This window comes from Oryza brachyantha, chromosome 6 (assembly GCF_000231095.2).
Source record: "Oryza brachyantha chromosome 6, ObraRS2, whole genome shotgun sequence".
Lineage (NCBI taxonomy): Eukaryota > Viridiplantae > Streptophyta > Magnoliopsida > Poales > Poaceae > Oryza > Oryza brachyantha.
The window spans coordinates 21,314,263-21,336,042 of record NC_023168.2 but is presented as its reverse complement, the minus strand read 5'-3'; the positions used below and the strand labels follow the sequence as shown (position 1 = coordinate 21,336,042).

Genomic DNA, 21,780 nt, shown 5'->3' with positions numbered 1-21,780 from the left:
TTTACTTGTTATTTCTGGTGCTTTAATTCTATTGTTATTTTGATCATTTTTTTATAGATCTACATTAAGACACCATAGTAAAATTGCAATATTAAGCATATGTAATGAAAAATTCTAAACTACACAGTATTTTTTTTTGCGGGGAAACTACACAGTATTTATACACCAAATCTCGATGATTTCAACTATACTGGTGATTGGACTTTACAAAGAGGCTCGCAGCAGAGACTCTTTGTAAAAATTCAATTTTTGTTTTATAAAGCACAAGCATAAATGAGACGGCGGGAGCTGTAACTTTCTGCTTGCTAATAAAGCAGAGTTGTGTGCCATCCTGCATAAATCAAGAAAGAAAATCAGGCCCCCGGGGACCATATGACCAGGATATATATGGATTTATTTATAAACGGAAGCTGCTAATGATCAAGTGCCAACACAGACAACACAGTTATTAGCTAGCTAGCTATCCCAGCCCATGATCCAGGCATGTTCCTGGTAGCCAAAGAAAAGGGCACTAGTGAAAGGGAGAGGAGTGCTGCTGGTGCAGTGCACGCAAGCATAATTCCAACCCAGTTTTCAGTGACCTGCATGTACCCTCGCTGCAGTGCTGAGTCGCCTCTGCATGCTGCCTGCATTGTAGTTGCAGATATTTTCTTCTTCAGAAATTCAGATTGAGCAGAGGGCGATATGCATGCAGGCCGACCTGAAAGAGATTTTATTAGTGCACATTTGGTTATGCCTTTCTTTCTTGGCCTTCTTGAGAGGTTTCTTTTGGTAAAGAGAGATTTTTTAACTCGGTAAACATCACCTTCAGTAATCAGTACATGGGAATTAACCATTTGGACACTGCAGACTAGGCCTGAAAACCTGCAGAGATTTGCAGTGCTCCTGTTTCTGAATTCCAGAAGTTTCTCGTTGAGGTTGAGGTGATCTCCGGCGCATTACCGGCCGCTCATCACCGGCGATGGAAACAATCAAGCTAGACAAAAAAAATAGGCGTCACTGTCACCACGCGGCACGCGCTCCCGCGTTTTTTCAACCCGGTTTTGATTAAGGTGGATAGGGATGGCCGCGCTTGACGATTAGGCTTAGCTTTTTGCTGCTAAGCTTTCTCATCTTAATTAGTTCCTGCTCACACCACACACAACTTGATATGCATATATATATATATACTAAGATTATATCATTGTATCATTGAGCATTTTCCGAATGATGTATGCATATTTATGAAGAAAAAGGGAGTATTTATTTTTCTTATTTGTGTTTGAGTGAGGTGATGCAATTGTTAATTGCAAGTAGTGTCAAGGTCAAGGCCTACAAGCCGGCAGGCTCAACTGTATTGTACTGTACTGCATATAGCCATGATGGTTCTAGCCTGGAGTAGAATGGTAGATACTTTGTTTTCAATGACAAGGCTCTTGGATTTTGTCTCAATTACCACTAATGGTATGTGATGCACCAGAAATTAAAGACTGGTAGATTTCATTTTTAAGCACATTCGTCAAAAGAAGGTTAATTCAGCTCCTGTTCTGGAACCTTCTTCTTCCAATCTTTATAGTTCAGACTGAACAGTTCATTGTTTTTTTTTCATGTAATCGTCTTCCTTATACTCCCACGTTTAAAATTATTTTTCTCTTAGTTTTATCCTAAATCAAATATTTTAGTTTTGATCACCAATTTCTAGAAATTTGTATAATTTAACAAACGAATAGCCAAGTGTCCATATACTACATACGAGGCAAAGCTTTTGCCCAGCTTTCAAAAAAAAATGGTGGCCATATACTAGTAACTAAAGATGCTACTTATTAATGTAGATGATTTCGGTTAAGTTTTAATTGTATATGCCACAAATGCAAAAGTAGCATTGCAGCGGGAAGTTACTCCTCCTTATTTCTGAACTTTTTTGTTTCGTCATTTCAATTAATATATTGGATAGTACCAACTTGGCCATGCTGCTTTCATTAGAAAAGGAAATTATATGCATATTTTACATTTGGAATGTCCTCAGTACAGCTCCCAAGTTCCAATGTAGCAAAAATGTTTATCACCAAGTTGCCTTTAGAATTATTCTCAAGAACAAAGTAGGTTTAAAATCATTGGATTTGTGCAAAGCCAGCTCTAGTGGCCATTCGGGTAACAAGGAGCTGAGCTGAAAGATTCTTATTTATCTGATTATCTCCCATAAACAAAAAGAAACCCAGGAATAATCATGGGTAGCAGTAGTTGTTTTTGTCACTGTTCAAGATCCTATGAATCCAAATCAAGGTAGCAACTTGAGCATCACAGCATATTTATGACTATTATACTCGAAAGTGTGAGGGATTATGAATGCATCATTGCAACCAGCAGGGACAAAAAAAAAAAAGGAGGCTGCTTATATACTAATAAAACCAAGAAAATTTGTGCATTTTTCATTGGGAGGCACGCTGAGACTGAATATGTAACTATATTTTTCAGGTGTTGATGTACGATTGTGAGATCCGACAAGATCGACATGTGGATTTGGCAGACAGCTGTGATCTTGAATGTGTTCATCAAATGCATCTTGGTAGGGCTATTACCTGCACAAAATAATCAGGTTAGTTGTTATATCAAATGTAGTAGCTGAATTAAGGCCCTACACATTGCAAATTGATGTACTTTCTTTAACATATCCTGCAAATAAATTAAAACGAAGGTTGTTCCATCTGGAATGGACATCTTGTCTTCTTTTAAAGAGAGTTGAGCTCCACATCCATAACTAAATGTCCCACCAAAGAGGACACCGGACAACTCTGAACATTATGTAGCAACTGCAGTTCAATAGTGGATGCTGATCATCAGAAAGCATGTACTGTTCATTATAAGTTTGTTAGGAAATGCCCATAAATGTATTTGGTAAAAATCTCGGAAAGCTATAAGCTTTAGAATCCAGATCATAGATTTTTTTTTCACAATGATCTCAAAGGAACACATCAGTATTACGGACAAATTTCATGAATTTTATTTGTTCAAGATTCTTCCAAGCTCCAATTCAAAAAAAATACCGGCTTTATCTTTTCCTACAGACGTATTAGGAGATACCATATTTTCTAATATAAAATTTAGTACCTCAATTAACAAGTAGCACCACAGTTTACACTAAAATATTTCAGTAATTACTCAACTGCAGAGCTAGTTTTTGAAATGACTCAAAACTGAAAACTTGTCGAAATTTTGAAATGACAAGTTCAGTTCAGTCTGTTGATACACAAGGCCGAAATCTCTTCGTGGGCTGGATGAATCTTCCTGGGCCGAAAGGAGCCCAGATCAGTGGAGTCCACCTTCTCACTCACTCACTCTCCAACTGACAAGTGGGCCCCACACTCCAGACCAGAGCCTACGCAATACTAGCATGCGATTCGCTCCCTTCCTCCCGAACCCGCGCCGCCGTTGCCGCCTCCTCCTCCTCACCCTAAACCCTAGCTTCCTCGCCATGCCGCCGGCCGCCGCCCACCTCGCCACCGCCTCCGACCCCGACGAGGACCTCTGCTCGGGCGGCGCAGCCGCGGAGGAGGCCGCCCCGCCCTCGCCCTCGCCCGTCCCTCCGCCGCCGGTGTCCGCGGAGGAGAGGGTGGAGCGCGCGTGGGCGCACTGGAGGCGGCTGGGGTCCCCGAAGTTGGTGGTGGCGCCCATGGTGGACAACTCGGAGCTCCCCTTCCGCATGCTGTGCCGCCGCTACGGGGCTACCGCGGCGTACACGCCCATGCTCCACTCCCGCATCTTCTCCGAGAACGAGAAGCACAGGTCCATGGAGTTCACCACATGCAAGGTAACTGAAGCTCAAGTGCATCAAACTCGTCAGTTCTTACGATTTTTTTATTCAAATAGAGCGCTCAGTGTGGTTAAGGCAATTAATTAATTCTTCAGTGGAGTAATAATTATGGTCTAGATAAAATATATGGATGTTTGCATGTGGTAGACTGGTAGTAGATTTTTGGAGGCTAATTTTGATGATGCTTAGAGAATCCCTGTACTTTACTATCCTTATACAAAACAATTAGCTCTATTGTGCTATATATCACCTCTGTAATCTACTGATAATTTCTTTGGCGACAATGATTATATTTTGTACAGGAGGACCGCCCACTTTTCGTTCAATTTTGTGCAAATGATCCCGACATTTTGTTACAAGCAGCAAAAATTGTGGAACCATACTGTGACTATGTTGATATCAATTTTGGGTAATGTTATATTCACTAATCTGTATGCTGAATTTTTCCTCTGCTGCTGCATATATTTAGTGTTTACTGCTAATCGATATGTCCATCCCATGCCCATAATTGAGCGTTACTTGAAACTATGTTTTTGCACTGGATGCTCTTCTAAATGGTGATCTCACCTCTGAACCCATGCAGATGCCCACAGCGCATTGCTAGAAGGGGGAACTATGGGGCGTTTCTTATGGACAACCTTCCTCTTGTAAAATCTCTTGTACAGAATCTATCAGCAAACCTCTATGTTCCAGTCTCCTGTAAAATCCGTATATTCCCACGACTGGAGGATACACTAGCCTATGCAAAGATGCTTGAAGAAGCTGGTGCTTCTCTGGTAGCTGTGCATGGACGGACTAGAGATGAAAAGGATGGGAAGAAATTTCGAGCTGACTGGGATGCCATTAAAGCTGTCAAAGATGCACTTAGGATACCTGTACTAGCAAATGGAAACATTCGCCATTTGGATGATGTGAAGGATTGCCTGGAACACACCGGTGCTGATGGTGTGCTTTCAGCTGAAACTCTTCTAGAAAATCCAGCATTGTTTGCTGGTTTCCGGACAAAGGAGTGGAAAGAAGATGGTGATGAAGATGAAGTTAGTGGCTTAGACCAGGCTGATTTAGTCATTGAGTATTTGAAACTGTGTGAGCAGTACCCTGTTCCATGGAGAATGGTTCGATCCCATGTCCACAAGATGCTGGGGGACTGGTTTAAGGTGCATCCAGAAGTTAGGGAGGAACTTAATAAGCAGTCCAAGCTCACTTTCGAGTGGTTACATGATATGGTAAAGAGGCTGAAGGATCTTGGTGGAGGAATACCACTTTACAGAAACAAGGATGCTCTACAGACCACATCCAACGGGCTAGCAGCAAGCAACGCCTGATCATCACCTTCCAATTTTGATCATTCAACCATTCAACCAATAGCTTACCAATTTATTAACCAAAGCTTGTGCTCCAAAGCATTTGGTTTCAACTTACATTAGTATACGTCAAAACATTGTTGTTGTAGTGGGGAACAACCCTTCCTTCTAAAAAAAAGAAGTTTGGTGTATGGAAGAAGAGTTCTGAGTAAGCAATTTTGCCTGTTGCTCAATTGGCATGTTTTGAGAAACTACTATGATCACCTTATTGCCTGTAACACCTGATGTATATTTGCTTGCATTATTGTTACTGTTTCGTATATGGTGGATTTGATATCAAAATGTGTTTAGCTGCTCCAAATTTGTTCTGTGGTCTCGTTTTTTGTTTTCTTGAAACTTTCCTTTGTCTATGGCTAATTGGCTACTATAACAAGCATAGCATTGCTACACCAGGTCTATTGATCATGTCATGTAGGAGTATAAATTCTAATGTGGAATTGTTTGAGATATAGTACAAATTAAGATCTTGATTCTGTGACAACTGACGAAACTATCAGCAGAACTACTACGGCTGCTGCAACTTGCAAGGTCATCTCAATTCTGTACTTCCTGTGTTAGTCCACTGCTCAGGTACTACTAGCACTGACGAAATCCATATGCTACCATTGCTTTTACTGATGGCTGCATTATTTGTTGTAGGATAACTACTGCAGAACTATGTCAATTACTACCAACCAAAGAAAGAAACCAAAGAAGAAGAGAGCATCTCTATCTAAACTTGTGTTGGGGATTGCTGCTTTTGCCAGCCGGAAATGGCCACGCCGCCGGAAGAAGATTATTACGACGGGTCGGCGAGCATCTCCGGCCGCCAATCCGTCTTCTCGGCGTACAGCACACCTTGATCGTTGTTGGAGAAGGTGAGCCGGACGTCCCAGTGAAGCGACCTCAGCAACTTCTCCACCTTGCCGACGGCGCCGGACTCGTCGCGCACGATGATGCTCCCTCCCGGCCTCACGATCCTGTCCACCTCCGCCACCACCGGCAGCACGGCGCACCTGCAGAAAAAGTACCAAGAATGACATTGTTTCAAGCAGCCATAGGAAAGATGCGAATTTTACTGAGCAGCAATCGCGGACCTCTCCTTGATCTTGGAGAAGAGGTGGTCGGCGTGGAGGAGGTCGTAGGTCCTCGGGTACGTGCTGAAGGACTCGCACCAGTCATGGTAGATGCCGATCAGCCCGCGCTCGAAGATGATCGGCAGCGTGTCCGCCGCGTCAACATTGACGACGTTCATCACCCAGATCTTCTGCTCCTTCATGGCCGCCGCGAACCTGAGGTCACCACCACTCCGTCAGCATCTTGTTCCTTGCAAGTAAGTAGCAATGGCAATGCTTCTTCTTTCTTCTTGTTGTTGCTTACCCTCCGTAGGTGGCTCTCATGTCCATGACGTTCCTCACCCTCGACCAGTCGATGCCGAGGCCGTTGAGGTAAGACTTGTCGACGACGCGCCGCCAGTGCTCGGAGTCCACGGCGAAGTCCTCCGGCGCCGGCTTGCCGTACGCGCCGGCCTGCGACGAGTTGAGCCAGTACGGCGGCGTGCTCGCCCGGCGCGGCCACTCCGCCGGCCATGTCGTGCCGCGCTCTGACGGGCCGGTCGGGACGCGGTGCATGCACGCGTTGATGCGGATGTACCACGCCGCGTTGGCCTCGTCGTCGTCGCTGCACATCGGAGGCTGCTGCCGCCGCCGCGCCTCGTAGCACTCGTTCGACGTGGGCTTGCGGTAGAAGGCGGCGCCGATGCCATTGAGCCGGTCCTTCTTGATGGTGACGAGCTCCCAGCACATGGACTTGGTGAGCGCCGTCATGGCCTTCCAGATCTGAACGTCCTCGGTGAGCTTCTGGTACACCGGCGTCGCCGACCAGACGAAGAAGCCGCCGGGGCGGAGGACGCGGTTGAGCTCGAGCAGGAGGGCGCCGCCGTCGGCGTGCCAGGGGACGCGGCAGCGCGCGCAGTGGACGAGGTCGAACACCTTGCTGGGGAAGGGGAGGCGCTTGGAGCCCATGACGGCGGAGATGGCCGGGATGCCGCGCTCCAGCGCCATCTGCACCTGCGCCTCGTGCTCGTCCTTGGGCGCGAAGGACATGGCCAGCACGTCGCGGTCGAACAGGTAGCCGCCGAAGCTGGCCACGCCGCAGCCGACGTCGAGCACCACCCGCGTCCGCTTCCCCCACGCGATCCCCCGCGCCGACTGCTGGAGGAAGTCGATGTAGTGCAGCGCGCCATGGATGAACTGCGTCCCACCGCCGGGGAAGGTCAGGTACTGCCCGCTCACCTTCACCCAGTTCTGGTGCCCCTTCACCTCCACCAGCTTCGTGTGCGGCACATTGTTGTACCAAATCTGCCGCCATTGTCAAGGCCACGGAGGAAGCTGTCAAGCATCAGCAAGCAATCCATGGACGACGATCGATCGAGCAGGTTGCCTACGCTACGTACCCTGTCCCGGCACTTGGGCCACTCGATGGGGCGGCGATAGCCGGCGGGGAGGGGGACGAGGCACGTCGGGCCCTCGTCGGGGCAGTGCCGCTCGCGGTGCTCGTACCGCCGGTAGTTCTCCGGCCGCAGCTTCTTGATGGCCTTCTCGTTTTCCAGGCACGGGATGTAGTCCGGGCCGGCCTTCACGTTGCACAGCCGCCACTCCGGCTCCTCGCCGCCACCGCCGCCGGCGTCGGCGCTGTTGTCGTCGGTGCCGGCCGCCTCCTCGAGACGGTCTTTCTCTTGGTGGGAGTGATCGGCCTGCGTCGCCCACGCGCTCTGGTCGACATCGCCGCCGGTGGCCGACACCTCGGCGCGGTCTTCTTCGCCGGGGAGTGAGTCGATCACTTCCTCCTTGTGCTCCGAGTCTGACATGGTTGGCTTGTCCTCCGTGTCGCCCTCGCCGCCGGCGTCGGACTCCGATGTGTTCGCCTCTGCTTCGCTGGCACGCTCCTCCTCCGGTTGCTGCTGCTGCTGCTCGAGCATTTCCTCGCCTTCGTTGTGCAGCTCCGACTCCGGCAGGTGATCAGCCATCTCGTATCCTTCGCCGACGTGCACTTCTTCCTGAGCTTCCCGGCGCAAGCTCCCGGCGCCGTCGCCGTGGTCGATCTGCTCCTCCTCGCTCTGCCGCTGCCCGGCGATGCTCTCCTCCTCGATTCCGCCGTCCAAGCTCTTCTCCTCAACGGTGGCAACGCGAGACTCCTCCCCTTGCGGCATCTGCAGATGAGGCTCGTGCTCGTGTTCTTGGCTCTCTTCTCGCATGGCTTCTTCCTCTTTCTCCTCCTCTCCGGCGAGCGCGGACGTCGACGCCGATGTGTCCTTTGCCGCCTCATCCTCCCCGGCAATGGCGTCGCCGGACGACACGTTGTCATCTTCCTCGGCGCGCTGGGCGTCCATGGCCGCCGCGGCGCCCTTGGTCTCCTCTTCGTCGGCGCCATGGTCATCGAGATCGGGCTTGCCGCGCGGGTCGTCATCCAAGGCGGCGGCGGCGTCAGCGTCAGCGCCGCGCTCTTCCTCCTCCTCAGCAGCAGCTCCCCCCTGCCCCCTCGGTTCGTCAAGCCGCTCAACCTCGCGTGGCGGCGCCGGCGCGGCCGTCTTCTCCCTGGTGACCTCGTACGTGAACGACGAGCGCGTGGTGTGCCGGTAGGCCGTCGTGACGGGGCCGTCGCCGTCCGACCCCGCCAGCGACGCCGACGAGGCCGAGGTGAGGAAGTAGGCGCCGGCGACGCAGAGCGTGACGAGCACGCCCGTGGTGGCGTAGTAGACGCACGCGGACGCCGACGCCGAGGAAGACGACGAGGAGGAGGAGGACGACGCGGCGCCGCGCTTCCCGGCGCCGCGCAAGCTCCGGCCAGCCCCCGCCATGGATCGAATGCACGCGTGCAGCTGGTACGTGTTTATCTGAGCACGTAAAACGCGCGCGGGTTTAGTTTTTTTCTTTTGTGTGTTGGCGCGCTTCCATGCATGCGCGTACGTGGCGCGCCAAGCGCAGAGCTCCCGGGAGCGTGTGGTGATCCCCGCAAGCCGGGGCCGCGGCCGGATGTGGGGATGACATGTGGGGCCCGCCACCGGTGGTCGTGGGCGAGTGGTGGCATGCTGGCATCCTCTTCCTCTTCATCTCGTCTTTAACTATAGTGAGATAGTCTAATCAATATTAACTATAGTGGTAAATTCATTGAGAGCACCTAGGATTACTATAATCTATATTATAGAAATAATACGAAACAAATGATTAGACTATCGTAACAACTTATTATAGTCTAGACCCATATTATTGTAATCTAATAAGCTTATCCAAGGATGTCCGTCCTCTTTACACTATTGGTTGGTTAAATATCCACTATCCTTAGGCTGTATTTTAATGTAATTATCCCTTATCATTCATTACGTACTTTACTTTAGTTTATAGTAATATGACTAAATTATCTAGACTACAATAATTCTTATTCTTAGTAAAAACAAATATAGGACCTTAGAACGTTCACTAGTCTCTCTAGCGACGGCAGAAATTTTTATCCAACCCATAAAACGCTTCAACAGCAGGAAATATGGAAGAGGGAGTAGTTAGGTGGAACGATTCTGAGCTAGAGGCTCCTTGGGCCTTGAACTTATTACTAGCTAGGTTCATGGGCCTTGGAGCTCAATTTGTCCTTAATTTGTATGTACATCAGATGGCAAGATGGTGATGGAACTAGTTTCAACAATTTTAATGTTGATACAAAAATACATATATACAAATGATCAAAAATATATGAACATGACATCTCAACATATACCTTCATGCATGCCAAGCCATCTTTGAAAGTGTGGGGAAGCATATCTCAAAGCCAGAATATATACCATCACAAAGCTACAACTAACACAAAGGTCAGCATATATTCAGTGTAACTGAAGGATTACTGTAACGTCCCTATCTTTGTGCAACCGTTGGAAAGGAACATCAGCATCATACCTGAAATGTACGTGGAAATGCATTCCAGCAGGGTGAAAGCATTGCACGGTAGGTGGTTGTGCATATAGTGCCTCCTGCCTAGTGTAAATTAAGGTATACTGTTGCTTGCCTTCTGCTCCTGCTGCTTTTATAAAGTCGTGTACTGTGGATTGCCTCTTCAGGTGTAGCTTGTATAACCTTGCACATGACACTGGTTAATTACTTCTTTAAGATTATAGCTTGGTATAATTAATGTTATGCATAAATTGCTCAGTTTACTGCATATGTATAATACAGCTTTTACAACACATATGTCTATGAGATCGTGGATGTAAAATTTGCAAGATTTGGAGACTAGTTTCTGACAAATTACATGTAGGTAATCCCTAAAAACTATGACTTGGCATGAAGCAAGCAATGCAAACTATCTATAGAAACCCGTTAGAACCTTTGTGCTTGGAAGTAGCGTTGACAAAACATATATGTAATTCTCTGCAGGGTCACATATACATATCTTAGTCAATGGCAACACATGGATGTCCATTGAGCATTGGAGTGTAAACCAAAATGAAAAAAAAAGGGGGTACCATTGATGGTAGCAGAAGAAAATAAAGAGAAGAGAAAAGGAGAGGGAAACAGGAACATGTCTCTCTTGTCACCCTGTAGTTTGTGCAATGACAAGTCACATACAAAGTGCTGGAATTGATAGTGTGCGTGCATTAAGTGGTGCCTGGACTAGAAAGTTGCAGCTCGCGTTTTCCACTTGTGTACACGGGCGCATGATTGACCGTGCCGTCGTCGTCGTCGTTGCATCCATCCATGGATCGAAGAACTGATAAGATGATGAGCCCATTCCTCCGTAGCAATAGCATCACAGGCGCCCATCACGTCAGTCCTGCAGCAGTAAACTGTTACAGCAATGCAAGGCAGGCTAGCCATTTCTGAAACCTGCGAGAGGTTGCATCTCCATCCATGGTGAGGTCGCCGCGTGATATATATTCTTGGTGATTTGCTGGGGTGACATGACTAGTCACTGGTAGTAGCTAGCTAGCTTGCACAGGCTTCAAGAGTATTTTTGGTTGCTGGACAATGAGAGTTTCGTTGCTGCACCCTGTTGTCTCCCGGTTCAGGGATAAAATTAAAGCGATGCCTATCGTTTAGTTTTTGTTATTCGATGGCTTGGAACATCGATCGATGGCCTTGATGCCAAATGTAGTAGAGATTAATAGTCTTAATTAGTACTTTAGTAGGTCGATTGATCGTATAGCTAATGGAGTTGGCATTAGGGAGTGTCCATTGGTTCACCTGAATGCATCTCTTGCACCAGATCACATGTGCAAATATGCATGCCAAAAGAAAAGTAGCAGTGATATTAGTTAAGTTTCTGGATCACCCTTCTTTCTGAGCGTGCATGCCTTGCTGAGCATCTTGAAGCTATGGAAAAAGAGATCGAAAAGAAAAGGAGAGGAAACACTTGAGAAATGAAACGGGAAGAGATGGAAGAAACCAAAGCTACAAAAGGGAACGGACGGGGGCAATGATGAATCCAAAGCCGAAATGGTGCTAACCGTTGGGGTTGGGCGGCTAGGCCAGCACGCCATGCAATGCAATCCATTCCATTTTGTACAAACGTTTTAACAATATTTGGATTGATCGATGTATCAAAGAAATGTGTTATATACTACATATATTTAGATCCATTATTATCTATTGGGGTGATCTTTTAACATTCGGAGAAAAAGTCAAACGATATATTTACAACCGAAAAATAATTTATGAGTAAAACTTTTGTATATGTGTTCTTAGTGATTAGCGCTCAAGAAGCTAAGGTTAAAACTAAATTATGATAAAAAAAACCTAAAATCAACTCCAGATGTAAAGTTAAAAGTTTTATTTTTAGCTTATAAATATAAATAGATGTGAAAAAGATAAGAGGGAGTCATAATCCTAATGCTCCAATACTATCAAATAAAAAAATTCTTACTAGATTTGAGAACTTTTGTTATATGGTTTTTTGATTTAGAGACTGAATCCACTCCTAACTAATACTTCGTCCGTTATATATTACAAGATTTTTAATTTAGCTGCATATATTTATCCATAAATTATGAAATATGTTTGTTTATTTATTAATGGAGAGAACAAAATATTCTACAATAGGATAGGAAGATAATAGGGTAGGGGTGGGTCCGCAGGCGCGGCGCCCCACGCACGTACGCTTTCACGAGTTGGGGTTTGGGTATCCCGTTTCCATCCATGGCGTCGTCCTCCTCCTCCTCTCCACAAGTACTCCAAATAAACCAAACCAGACCACTCCTCTCCTTCCTCCTCCTCCTCCTTCCTCTTGCCTTAGCTAGCTGGCTGGTGCTGAGGCCAGATCGATCGAGCCAGGCGAAGGCTCAAGGTGGTCTCTGGTCGAGGAAGGAAGGGCGAGAGGGCAGGCCATGGGGCGCGGCAAGATCGAGATCAAGCGGATCGAGAACGCGACGAACCGCCAGGTGACCTACTCCAAGCGCCGCACCGGGATCATGAAGAAGGCGAGGGAGCTCACCGTGCTCTGCGACGCCCAGGTCGCCATCATCATGTTCTCCTCCACCGGCAAGTACCACGAGTTCTGCAGCCCTTCCACCGAGTCAGTATAGTGCTCACCATCTCCTCTTCCTGCTTGCTTCTTTTTACTTCTGCTGTAACTTAACTTGTCATTCGGTTGCAGCATCAAGGGGATCTTTGACCGCTACCAGCAGGCCACCGGAACCAGCCTCTGGGTCGAGCAGTATGAGGTGAATTGAAGCTACTCACTTTGATCGATTATCTATATACATATCCTTTTATTTTCTTTGATTTCCTCCGTTTGGTACTTTTTCTCGATCTGGTCGTTAATCTTTTTTGGTTTGGCTGTTCGTCGATCAGAATATGCAGCGCACGCTGAGCCATCTCAAGGACATCAACCGCAACCTACGCACCGAGATCAGGCCAGTGCACTGCAAATTTCTTCGCTTTAATCCCTCTAGCTACCGGGGCTCTACCTACTGGAGATTTTAGCTTGAACAGGACACCCAAATTTACAAACTTTTTGAGATATTAACGATTGCTGGATCTGAATATATACCACAAATGTGCAGGCAAAGGATGGGCGAAGATCTGGACAGTCTGGAGTTCGAGGAGCTGCGCGGTCTTGAGCAAAATGTCGACGCCGCACTCAAGGAGGTTCGCCACAGGAAGGCACGCACGCACGAACTCACTCGAAAACCCTAATTTGCTCATCATACGCGGTTCAATTCCTAGTAAACGAGGGGTGACAGATCCTCGTGTTCTGTGCGCTGAGATCTACCCTTCAGATCCGCACATATTTCATGTTCTTTTGCTAGATCTGTGTGTTTTCTTCAGCCCTTCTTGTGCCGAAATTAATTTGAGGGATCTGTTAGACAAGCTAGTAATTTGCATATATATAAGCAGGGCTTAAGTCTTTGTTTTAAAAAGATGATTTTTTAATTTTTTATGCAGTTTTCTTAATTTATGCATGGAATATCACACCATCTAGTGGAGTACTGTGTATTGGAGTATAATATTTGTAGTTAAGTTTTCTGTTTTAATTATCTTATATTTTTTTATTTTGCTTCTAGATCGTTTTCGATTTTCTAGAATTAATAAACATCTTTCTATATATAATTTCATCCTGATCATCTCGGTTTTAATTTTTGCAGTATCATGTGATCACCACACAGACTGAAACCTACAAGAAGAAGGTCAGAAAACCATATATCCATGTTCCAAGTATTTGTTTCTGCACAGCAATTTTGTGACTACATATATATTTGTGCCTCCAATTTTATGTTAAATCCAAGTATACGTCAATATATATGGTTGTGTGTCTAGCGCATATATATAATGGTATAATAATAAATAGATATCTGCATAGTACACAAGCCCTATATATATTTTTCAAAATTCCTTTTTTGTTTGCCTTAATTTTGTGGCAACCAGTGCGTATCATTGCGTAATTTGGTCTTTAAAAATTCACCATGTATCTATGTATTGATTAATTGTTCAGAGATATCTCCTGATGTAGAATATCTCATTGATATTTCCCTGAAGTAAACCTGTTTGCAATATTAACCCATTTAACTTGTAACTTGCCTCATTTCGTGCTAATTTAGCCATATACATAGCCATGCATCACCCAGTCTCTGTACTTGAACAGTCGAAGCTAGCTAGCTTAGCTAGCCCTTGAATCGATCAAACCAAAATAAAAGATCTGACAGCCACCATGACGCCCCAACCGAAACATGCATGCTAATGTACAGTGTGCATTACCATGCGTGTCTGTGCATTTCCATACTATCGATCTATCAGTAGTAGCTCAATCCTTCACCACGTATATATATACATCCCAACATATTTGAGATCGGCTATATATCTGATCTACGCATCGATCTAGTTCAACCTACACAGCCAGCAGTGTACATAGATGTTCATCGATGTTAATTGGAGTGTGCATTGTCATGTGCATGCCTATTCACCACAGGATGAACGCACGCTATGTAATGCGATCTGCAATGCAGTTTCTATGTCTTCTCTGCAAGCTAGAAACTAGAAACATCAAAGGACGACACACACAAACACTAGTATGAATTGGGCATGTATCTGCATATATGTATCTTATGTTTAGCAAAGCAACTAATTAAGACAGGATCGGTAGCTATACCATGTAGCAGTAGCTGTGCCTAGAGATCGATGATGAAGTGAAGCATGCATGCTTATTTTGGTCCCCCGGCTATTTGGGAGTAGCATGTCGAAACACGGATTTTTATGAGAGATTGCATCGCGGCATGATACCGCTGGTGTAGATGAGGGCCGGCCAGCGTTGAGGCTTTATGATTTGCGCCAGTTTGGAAACCGAACCATTACAGCCGACTGGCTTGACTGAATCTTTATTTTAGCGGTGCTGTGTGCTACTGTACTAATTAGCTCAAACAATTGAGCAAAAGAGATCGGCTTTTGGCTTTTACATTGAATCCACTTTTATATGGTACTATACAGTAGTCTTTGTTCATCACTTTGCATTTTTTTTTACTAGCAGTTATGTAGCTGCTCCGAATTAATGGAACATATAGAGTCGAAGAAGTAATCCATTGTATGGAAGGGAACAAGTGGGTGATTGTTTAGTATTTTTATTGAAAATGCCAAACGACGTATTTGCCAAAGAAAAATAATTTGTGCATAAAATTTTTATATATGTATTTATAGCGATCTATAAGCCAAGACTGAAAAATAAACTTCTGTAAAATCAGCATCAAATTTAAGGTTAAAATTTTAATTTTTTGTTTATAAGCATAATTATAAGTATAAATACAAAGATGGTGGTGCTAGTTAAACCATCCCTATTCATATCTCACTGAGTTTGTCTGAGCTGAAAACCAGTAGTGTTGGCATAAGCATAATACAATCAGAAAGTATTTTTTTCGCTGTACTAGATATATACTCAATTTTTTTTGAAGTAAAGATACTCCTTAATTTGATCTCTTGTTATGTGCGAGAGAGCTGATGGCTAGTATATGACATACTGCAGAAGTAGTGTATATAGTCTGAATGAGAAAGTGCACTTTGATATGGATCGGAGCTAGCTTGATGGGCATATACTTAGCAGTTAGCATGCTGTATATCTTAATTTGTCACTGCGACTTGCGAGAGGATAACCTCCTGCTTAAATTTTATGTGATTGGAATTGGATGATCATAGAAATTTTCTTGAAGATACTTTGTTGACTACTAGCATGCTGCCCGAAGATGTATATGGCAGTGACACTTTCTGTCACTTTGCATGCATGCATGATATATATATACTCCTGTGCAGTCTAATCGATATATCGGTCTCTGCATATATTGATCCTGTGTGTGCATGCATATATATATATATGCAGGTGAAGCACTCCTACGAGGCGTACAAGAATCTGCAGCAGGAGCTGGTAACTAATCAAGCAATGCAAATGCATCATTTCTCCAAGGCAGGTTAATTTGATCATAGCACCTGGATGTTGTTGAATTAATGCAGGGTCTGCGCGAGGATCCGGCGTTCGGGTTCGTGGACAACACCGGCGCCGGTGGGTGGGACGGCGGCGCCGGCGCCGGCGCAGCGGCGGACATGTACGCCTTCCGCGTGGTGCCCAGCCAGCCTAACCTTCACGGCATGGCCTACGGCGGCTCCCACGACCTGCGCCTTGGTTGATGATATGTAATATATCATCGCCGCCGCCGCCGCCGCCTGCCCAGCTCGCCGCCGGCTGAGCTCGCCGGCCGGATCGACACCGTATCAAACTAAGTAGCTCCATATTATCTCTAGACAGTACACTTACGTCGGCGAATAAATTACAATGCTCGCGTATTTACGTACGTGTTTGCGCATGCATTATCATCGATCATCGATCCCCATATCGGATCCAACTCCGTTTTATCTACCAAAACCGCTTGTTTGTGCGATTATATCCCAGCGGTTAATCCGTGTGTTATCTTGTCTGATCTCTCACAACATTTTGTACTAGCTAATTAATGATGTAGCATCATGTATGCGTTTGCAACCTTTTCATGGGTAATTTACGTACGTGTGTGTCCTCCTACCTGTGTTAAATTATTAGCTTTGACTCGCTAGTGATTATACCTTGATGGATTAATTAACTAATTATTTTTACTGATCAATTACATTAATGTGCTACTGGATGCTGCTGCTAGTACTTCTGTTTGATTCATATTTTGATTAGTAATTATTTGTCGTTTGATCATCTCCGTCGCCAACCAGCAAGCTCGCCGCCGCCGGCGAGAGAGGAGAGCATCGTCGTGGGCTGTTTTTAGTCCTGACAGCCCAACCATCACGGCCCACTAACCCGTGATGGGCTCGAACGATTCCTCATGGTAAAGGCCCATCTCGGCCCAAGAAAGCTAGCTTCGTGGGCTGATTTGTCGAGCACCCAGGTGGCCCACTCCGCCTCCTGCGCTGCACGTCGGCCCATTCTGCTGTGAAACCATGTGGGCATCCGTTGGGCTTAATTCCGGCCCATTTATCACTAGCTACTGCATTTTTCAGTTTCAGTACCTTGTAAAGCCATATAAAATCACCCTGATTTTACACGAAATATTACATTTTTAAGTGTACCTTCTTTAAAAAGTTTCAGGAGTCCCAGGTTTTTTTTAAAACTACTGATAAGGATATAATTTCCAGTTAACTATGTTATCCTCGACTAAATTAAGGTACGGACTATTAATTTTCAATGCTTTCAACATGGAAATTAAGAAATTGTAAATTAAAGTACTAGAAGAGACAAATGAACAGCTGCTCTTTTGGCCGCCTGCTTTTGAAGGACATGTGGTAACCATATGGCATTTCTAATCATGGGTCGCATTAAGGAATCATAATCATCATGGTCATCGTCATCACAAGGTAATTAATTAATTAAAGATTTATTAAAGGTGGCACAGACTGAGACTAGGACTGGGCTCTGGGCTCTGCACCGGACTTTCTGCTAAAAGGGCCTCGTCAAAGGTACTTGGGCCGGCCAACATGATTAAAAAAATAAACACCTGCAAATTAAAAGTGTTGATCAATTGATCTATCTTCTCAGCACTAATCTTCTTCATGTATGGGGCTCTCCAATTTAATAGTTTTCTTTCTGTCAAATTGGCAATAATTAACTACTTCAGTTTATGTACATACATATATATGGATGTTTAATATCTTGAGTTTTAGCAGTTGCAGGCATGGTTAGCAAATGAGATTGTTGAACATATAATATAAATAAAAATGTTCAGTTTCTTTTTGCATCCATATATAATATATAGGTGATCGAGGTCAATGTGAGTGACATTTATGTATGGGTGGTAGGCCCCACATGTCTGGGGGACAAAGTTGCTTGCTCATCTCTTGCATTGCACAGAAGCCTAGCCCTGCCTATGCATCAACCTAAGCTTGTCGTTACGAATTGGCAACCATTGAAGTTGGTCGGATGCTATCTTTACTAATTACTAGACAATATTAGTCAACATATGATCATCAGAAGCAACCGTAATAATATTATAAACCGGTCGCTGGGGACATGGACACCTTGATCCATACCATCCATCTATTCGATATATATATATATATATATATATATATATATATATATATATATATATATATATATATATATATATCATGAGATGATTGAAATTAATCAACCTCTTGGTTTTTCTTATTTATGAAAGATCGACGCCCTAGCTCCTGAAATTTGTTTTTTCAGTGTCTGACGAAACTGAACACTGTCCGGTTAATTTGCTCGTGAACGAAAAATGAGAGTAGTTTGGATTGTTCAGAGAAGGCGACGGGATGGATAACAGATTAAGCAGTGTCGTATTAGCTGGGACATATATAATTGTGAATTCGTCGCTATCATGCGTAAGATCTTGTGGTGAATCAAATCTTACAACACAGTAATTAGAGTCTAGAAGATAGGTAGGTATGTAGCTGCAGGTAGCGTTGATTAGGGAGGGAATAGACGGTTGGATTTGGAAGGTTTAGTGTCTCTTACTACTAATAATTTATAATTGTTTTTTGATGGTTCTGTCAAATTAAAGCCTAGCTAGATACCATTACCTACATATCATTGCACTACTAATGCATGCTCAATGCTCATCATCGAATAGATGCGACAAATTCGTTTACTGTGTTAAGTCGATTTCTATACACATACATGCATGAGTACATGATTCATTCATCCCATTAATTTAGGGTTACTACAATCCAATCAATTGTACTCGATCAGTATGAACGTTTAATAATTAATGGAAGTGTCATGTAGAACATAATTAAGAGGAAATTTATTCTGAACTTCTGCTCAAGAGAGACAGTAGAAAAAAAGTTCAGAAGGAAAGTAGTAACCCAAGTGCAGCTAGCTATAGCAAGCAAAGCAAGTGGCCGTAATTTGCGCTAAAAAGAGAAAGGGACAAGCTAGCCGACAAAACGAAAGAAGCATCACGGCATATTAAACCAACCAGGCAATTAATTAATTAATTAATTATTACACATACACACTGACATCATGATCACACTGGCGATACACAACGCCATGATTTTGTCAGCATTTAGGCCATTAATATTCGTTCCAGATCCTTCTTACACCTCGTGAGATCGATCAGTAATTAGCAGGAGAGACAGATCGATATGATGTGCCCAGTTTAATTGATCCACTCTTGCTAATTATGTTCCATTGATTCTGTTCTAAGTTCTAACTAATCGATCGGAATTGATGCATCGCGTATGTACGCATGCATCCATGAGAGACTAGATTGATTGGTATCTGTTCTGTAGTGCAGTACACAGTACTGTAACACTGGTTTGGATCTTGTTTGTTATGGAAACACACACTGTCAGAATTCAGATGGACCATTCATGAACCAAACCTAATTAACCAGCTAGCTAGCCTTGCAGAGTTGCAGTGATTTACAATGGTTGGATCGACCGGCCGGGGTTCATTAATCATGAAACATGTATATATAGCACACAGTAATAATTTCATCTGAAGAATGCAGGTCAATGTGTAGCTCGAGAAAGAGCATGCAGCTACAGATAGATCGATCAGAGATTCAGAGTAGTTGCAGACTGGCTGGGCACATATGCTTGCCTCCTGATATGTAGCTGCTGCTGGATGCAAGTGCAGCAGCAGCACTGAACAGCTAGCTGAATCTGAATATGTGCGACATGCATGTACATCGATCTCCTTGGAAGCTCCCGTGTGTCTGCATCTCTACTTGAGCCCCGTGCATGCGGCCGATCCATCCATTCATCGCCAAGCTTAAGCTCTGCAGCATCTTCCTGCATGCACTAATTAATCACGCTGCTGCTCTGTGCTACTGATTGGAGCATATATGCGTGTCTGACAAGTATTTCGATAAAAACCTAAAATTGTTCGAATGCTAACTATTCATTTCATAAGTTAATTAGATCGCTGGCTAGCTAGCTACTCGATCATCTAGATGTCCAAACACACTGCAGACTTTCACCAGTGAACTAAATAACAACAAAGACAGACAGACAGACACAGAGAGATAAGGGTAAAAAAAATTACTGCTACTAAAAAACTATGAGTTGGCAAGTCACTGTGCTGCCTCCCATCAGCAAGCACTAGAAAACACAAAGTACGTACTCTCCAGCCTCCTCTCATCTCGGTTCTGATGACCTCACACTGCCCAAGGCCAGCTCTTTGCGTCCACTACCCCTTTTCTTTTCTTTGCTAATCAAATACTAACTTACTATTAATTACTACAATATTAACATGCGTAATATTACTACCACACTAAACCTAGCTCTGGTAGCTTACTACATGTTTCATAAGCTAGTTACTGTACTATATCCGGTTCCTTGTTTGGACTCAAGTGATCCAGTTAACCATCCTGTCATCCCAGCTGCTAATTTAATTAATCTTCAGCTAGCCTAGTTATAATATGCAGATATAGGGTTTGTAATTATATTGTTGCGAACGGCGCGAGCACATGCTAATTACAGTGTCGCTCGCATACGTGACAAAGCTAATAAGCTCTCGGCGAATTAACGCACTTGATTAGTTTAATTTAATTGTTTGCATGCAGCTAGCATGTGCAGGTGTACGCGGTTTCCCCTAATTACTTAATTAGTGTGTAGCTTTAGCTTAGGTAGCCTTCGAGTGCCTAATTAACTAGTAGCTAATTATATAGGCTAACCTTAGCTAGCCAGGAGCAGTAGTGTATAGTAAGTGTGTAGTACTCTACCAGCTCTACTGATGATGAGTCCGGGGCCTAATTTTTCTTAATTTCACAGGCTGATTTAATTTCTCTGTTCATAAACAATATGTTGTTTCAGCTAAAATCAGAAACAAACTAATTAAACATAAGGTTAAAATACTATTATTATACCCTTCTCCAATGCGAATGTGTAGACAAAATTAAGCAGAAAGGAAGAATAAAATAAGAAGAATAAAAATTAAATATTGGTTCGTGGCTAGCTTAAACAAGAAAAAGTTTGTCCAAACCTTAGTCCTCAACTTTATATTGTAAAAGATGTTCCTATATATAAGTTTATATATACATCAACGAATATATTTTATATATATTTTTAAATTAATTTAATCAATATTAATCTAGTGAGAATCAGATCAACATCTTTTTATGTGAACAGGGTAATACGTACATACTTTGAGAGAGAAATTATTCTGCTAAGGGGCGGAGAAAGTAGTTAACTATACGTAGTAATGCGTACTGATCGTATCTAAGCTAAATTAGCCGCGCCAAAAAGCATGCAGGACAAAAGCAGGGATAATTAAGATTATATATTCTTGTAAGTATGTGATTCATAATTAATTGGTATATAGTCGTACATCGCTACAAACTAATTAATCAAGCACATAAATATGTATGACACGCAAGACAAAAGTGGTTGTTTACAGAGGAAGAAATTCAGAATCTACAGTATGAATTAATTGCCGTTTTTAATTAGAGTAGCGTTAGCTTACTTATAGCTATCTTATAGGTCAACTCATATCGTAAATATATATAGGAGTATATACTAGCTTACTGTTCAGGGCATGTGTGTTATTATTCTCTCGAACCAGATAATAACTCATCCATGCACGGCATACACACCAAGATGTGGTGGTGGCAATTTAAGCCACTCTACATGCATGATTAATTCTCAAAAATATTGATGCATATTAGATACTCAT

The 21,780-nt window shown here is 44.0% G+C and overlaps 3 protein-coding genes across 3 annotated transcripts; 2 read left to right on the top strand and 1 right to left on the bottom strand.

The window, feature by feature from the left end:
• The first annotated feature begins 3,370 nt into the window (after positions 1-3,370).
• LOC102718562 (tRNA-dihydrouridine(16/17) synthase [NAD(P)(+)]-like) lies at positions 3,371-5,385 on the top strand. The gene is made up of 3 exons (XM_006656420.3): positions 3,371-3,787; positions 4,093-4,199; positions 4,374-5,385. The coding sequence occupies exons 1-3, from the start codon at positions 3,371-3,373 to the stop codon at positions 5,113-5,115; spliced, it is 1,266 nt and encodes a 421-aa protein (XP_006656483.3). The 3' UTR covers positions 5,116-5,385.
• Positions 5,386-5,459: 74 nt separating this feature from the next.
• On the bottom strand, positions 5,460-10,102 carry LOC102716051 (probable methyltransferase PMT25). The gene is made up of 5 exons (XM_015838795.2): positions 10,080-10,102; positions 7,589-9,239; positions 6,514-7,493; positions 6,231-6,425; positions 5,460-6,149 (listed from the first exon to the last, which is right to left on the bottom strand). Exons 1-5 carry the CDS (start codon positions 10,100-10,102, stop codon positions 5,933-5,935), a joined length of 3,066 nt encoding a protein of 1,021 aa, XP_015694281.2. The 3' UTR covers positions 5,460-5,932.
• A 2,231-nt stretch (positions 10,103-12,333) lies between these two features.
• On the top strand, positions 12,334-16,698 carry LOC102718281 (MADS-box transcription factor 16). The gene is made up of 7 exons (XM_006656419.3): positions 12,334-12,690; positions 12,772-12,838; positions 12,969-13,030; positions 13,181-13,280; positions 13,763-13,804; positions 15,979-16,023; positions 16,110-16,698. Exons 1-7 carry the CDS (start codon positions 12,503-12,505, stop codon positions 16,281-16,283), a joined length of 678 nt encoding a protein of 225 aa, XP_006656482.1. The 5' UTR covers positions 12,334-12,502; the 3' UTR covers positions 16,284-16,698.
• Positions 16,699-21,780: the final 5,082 nt, after the last annotated feature.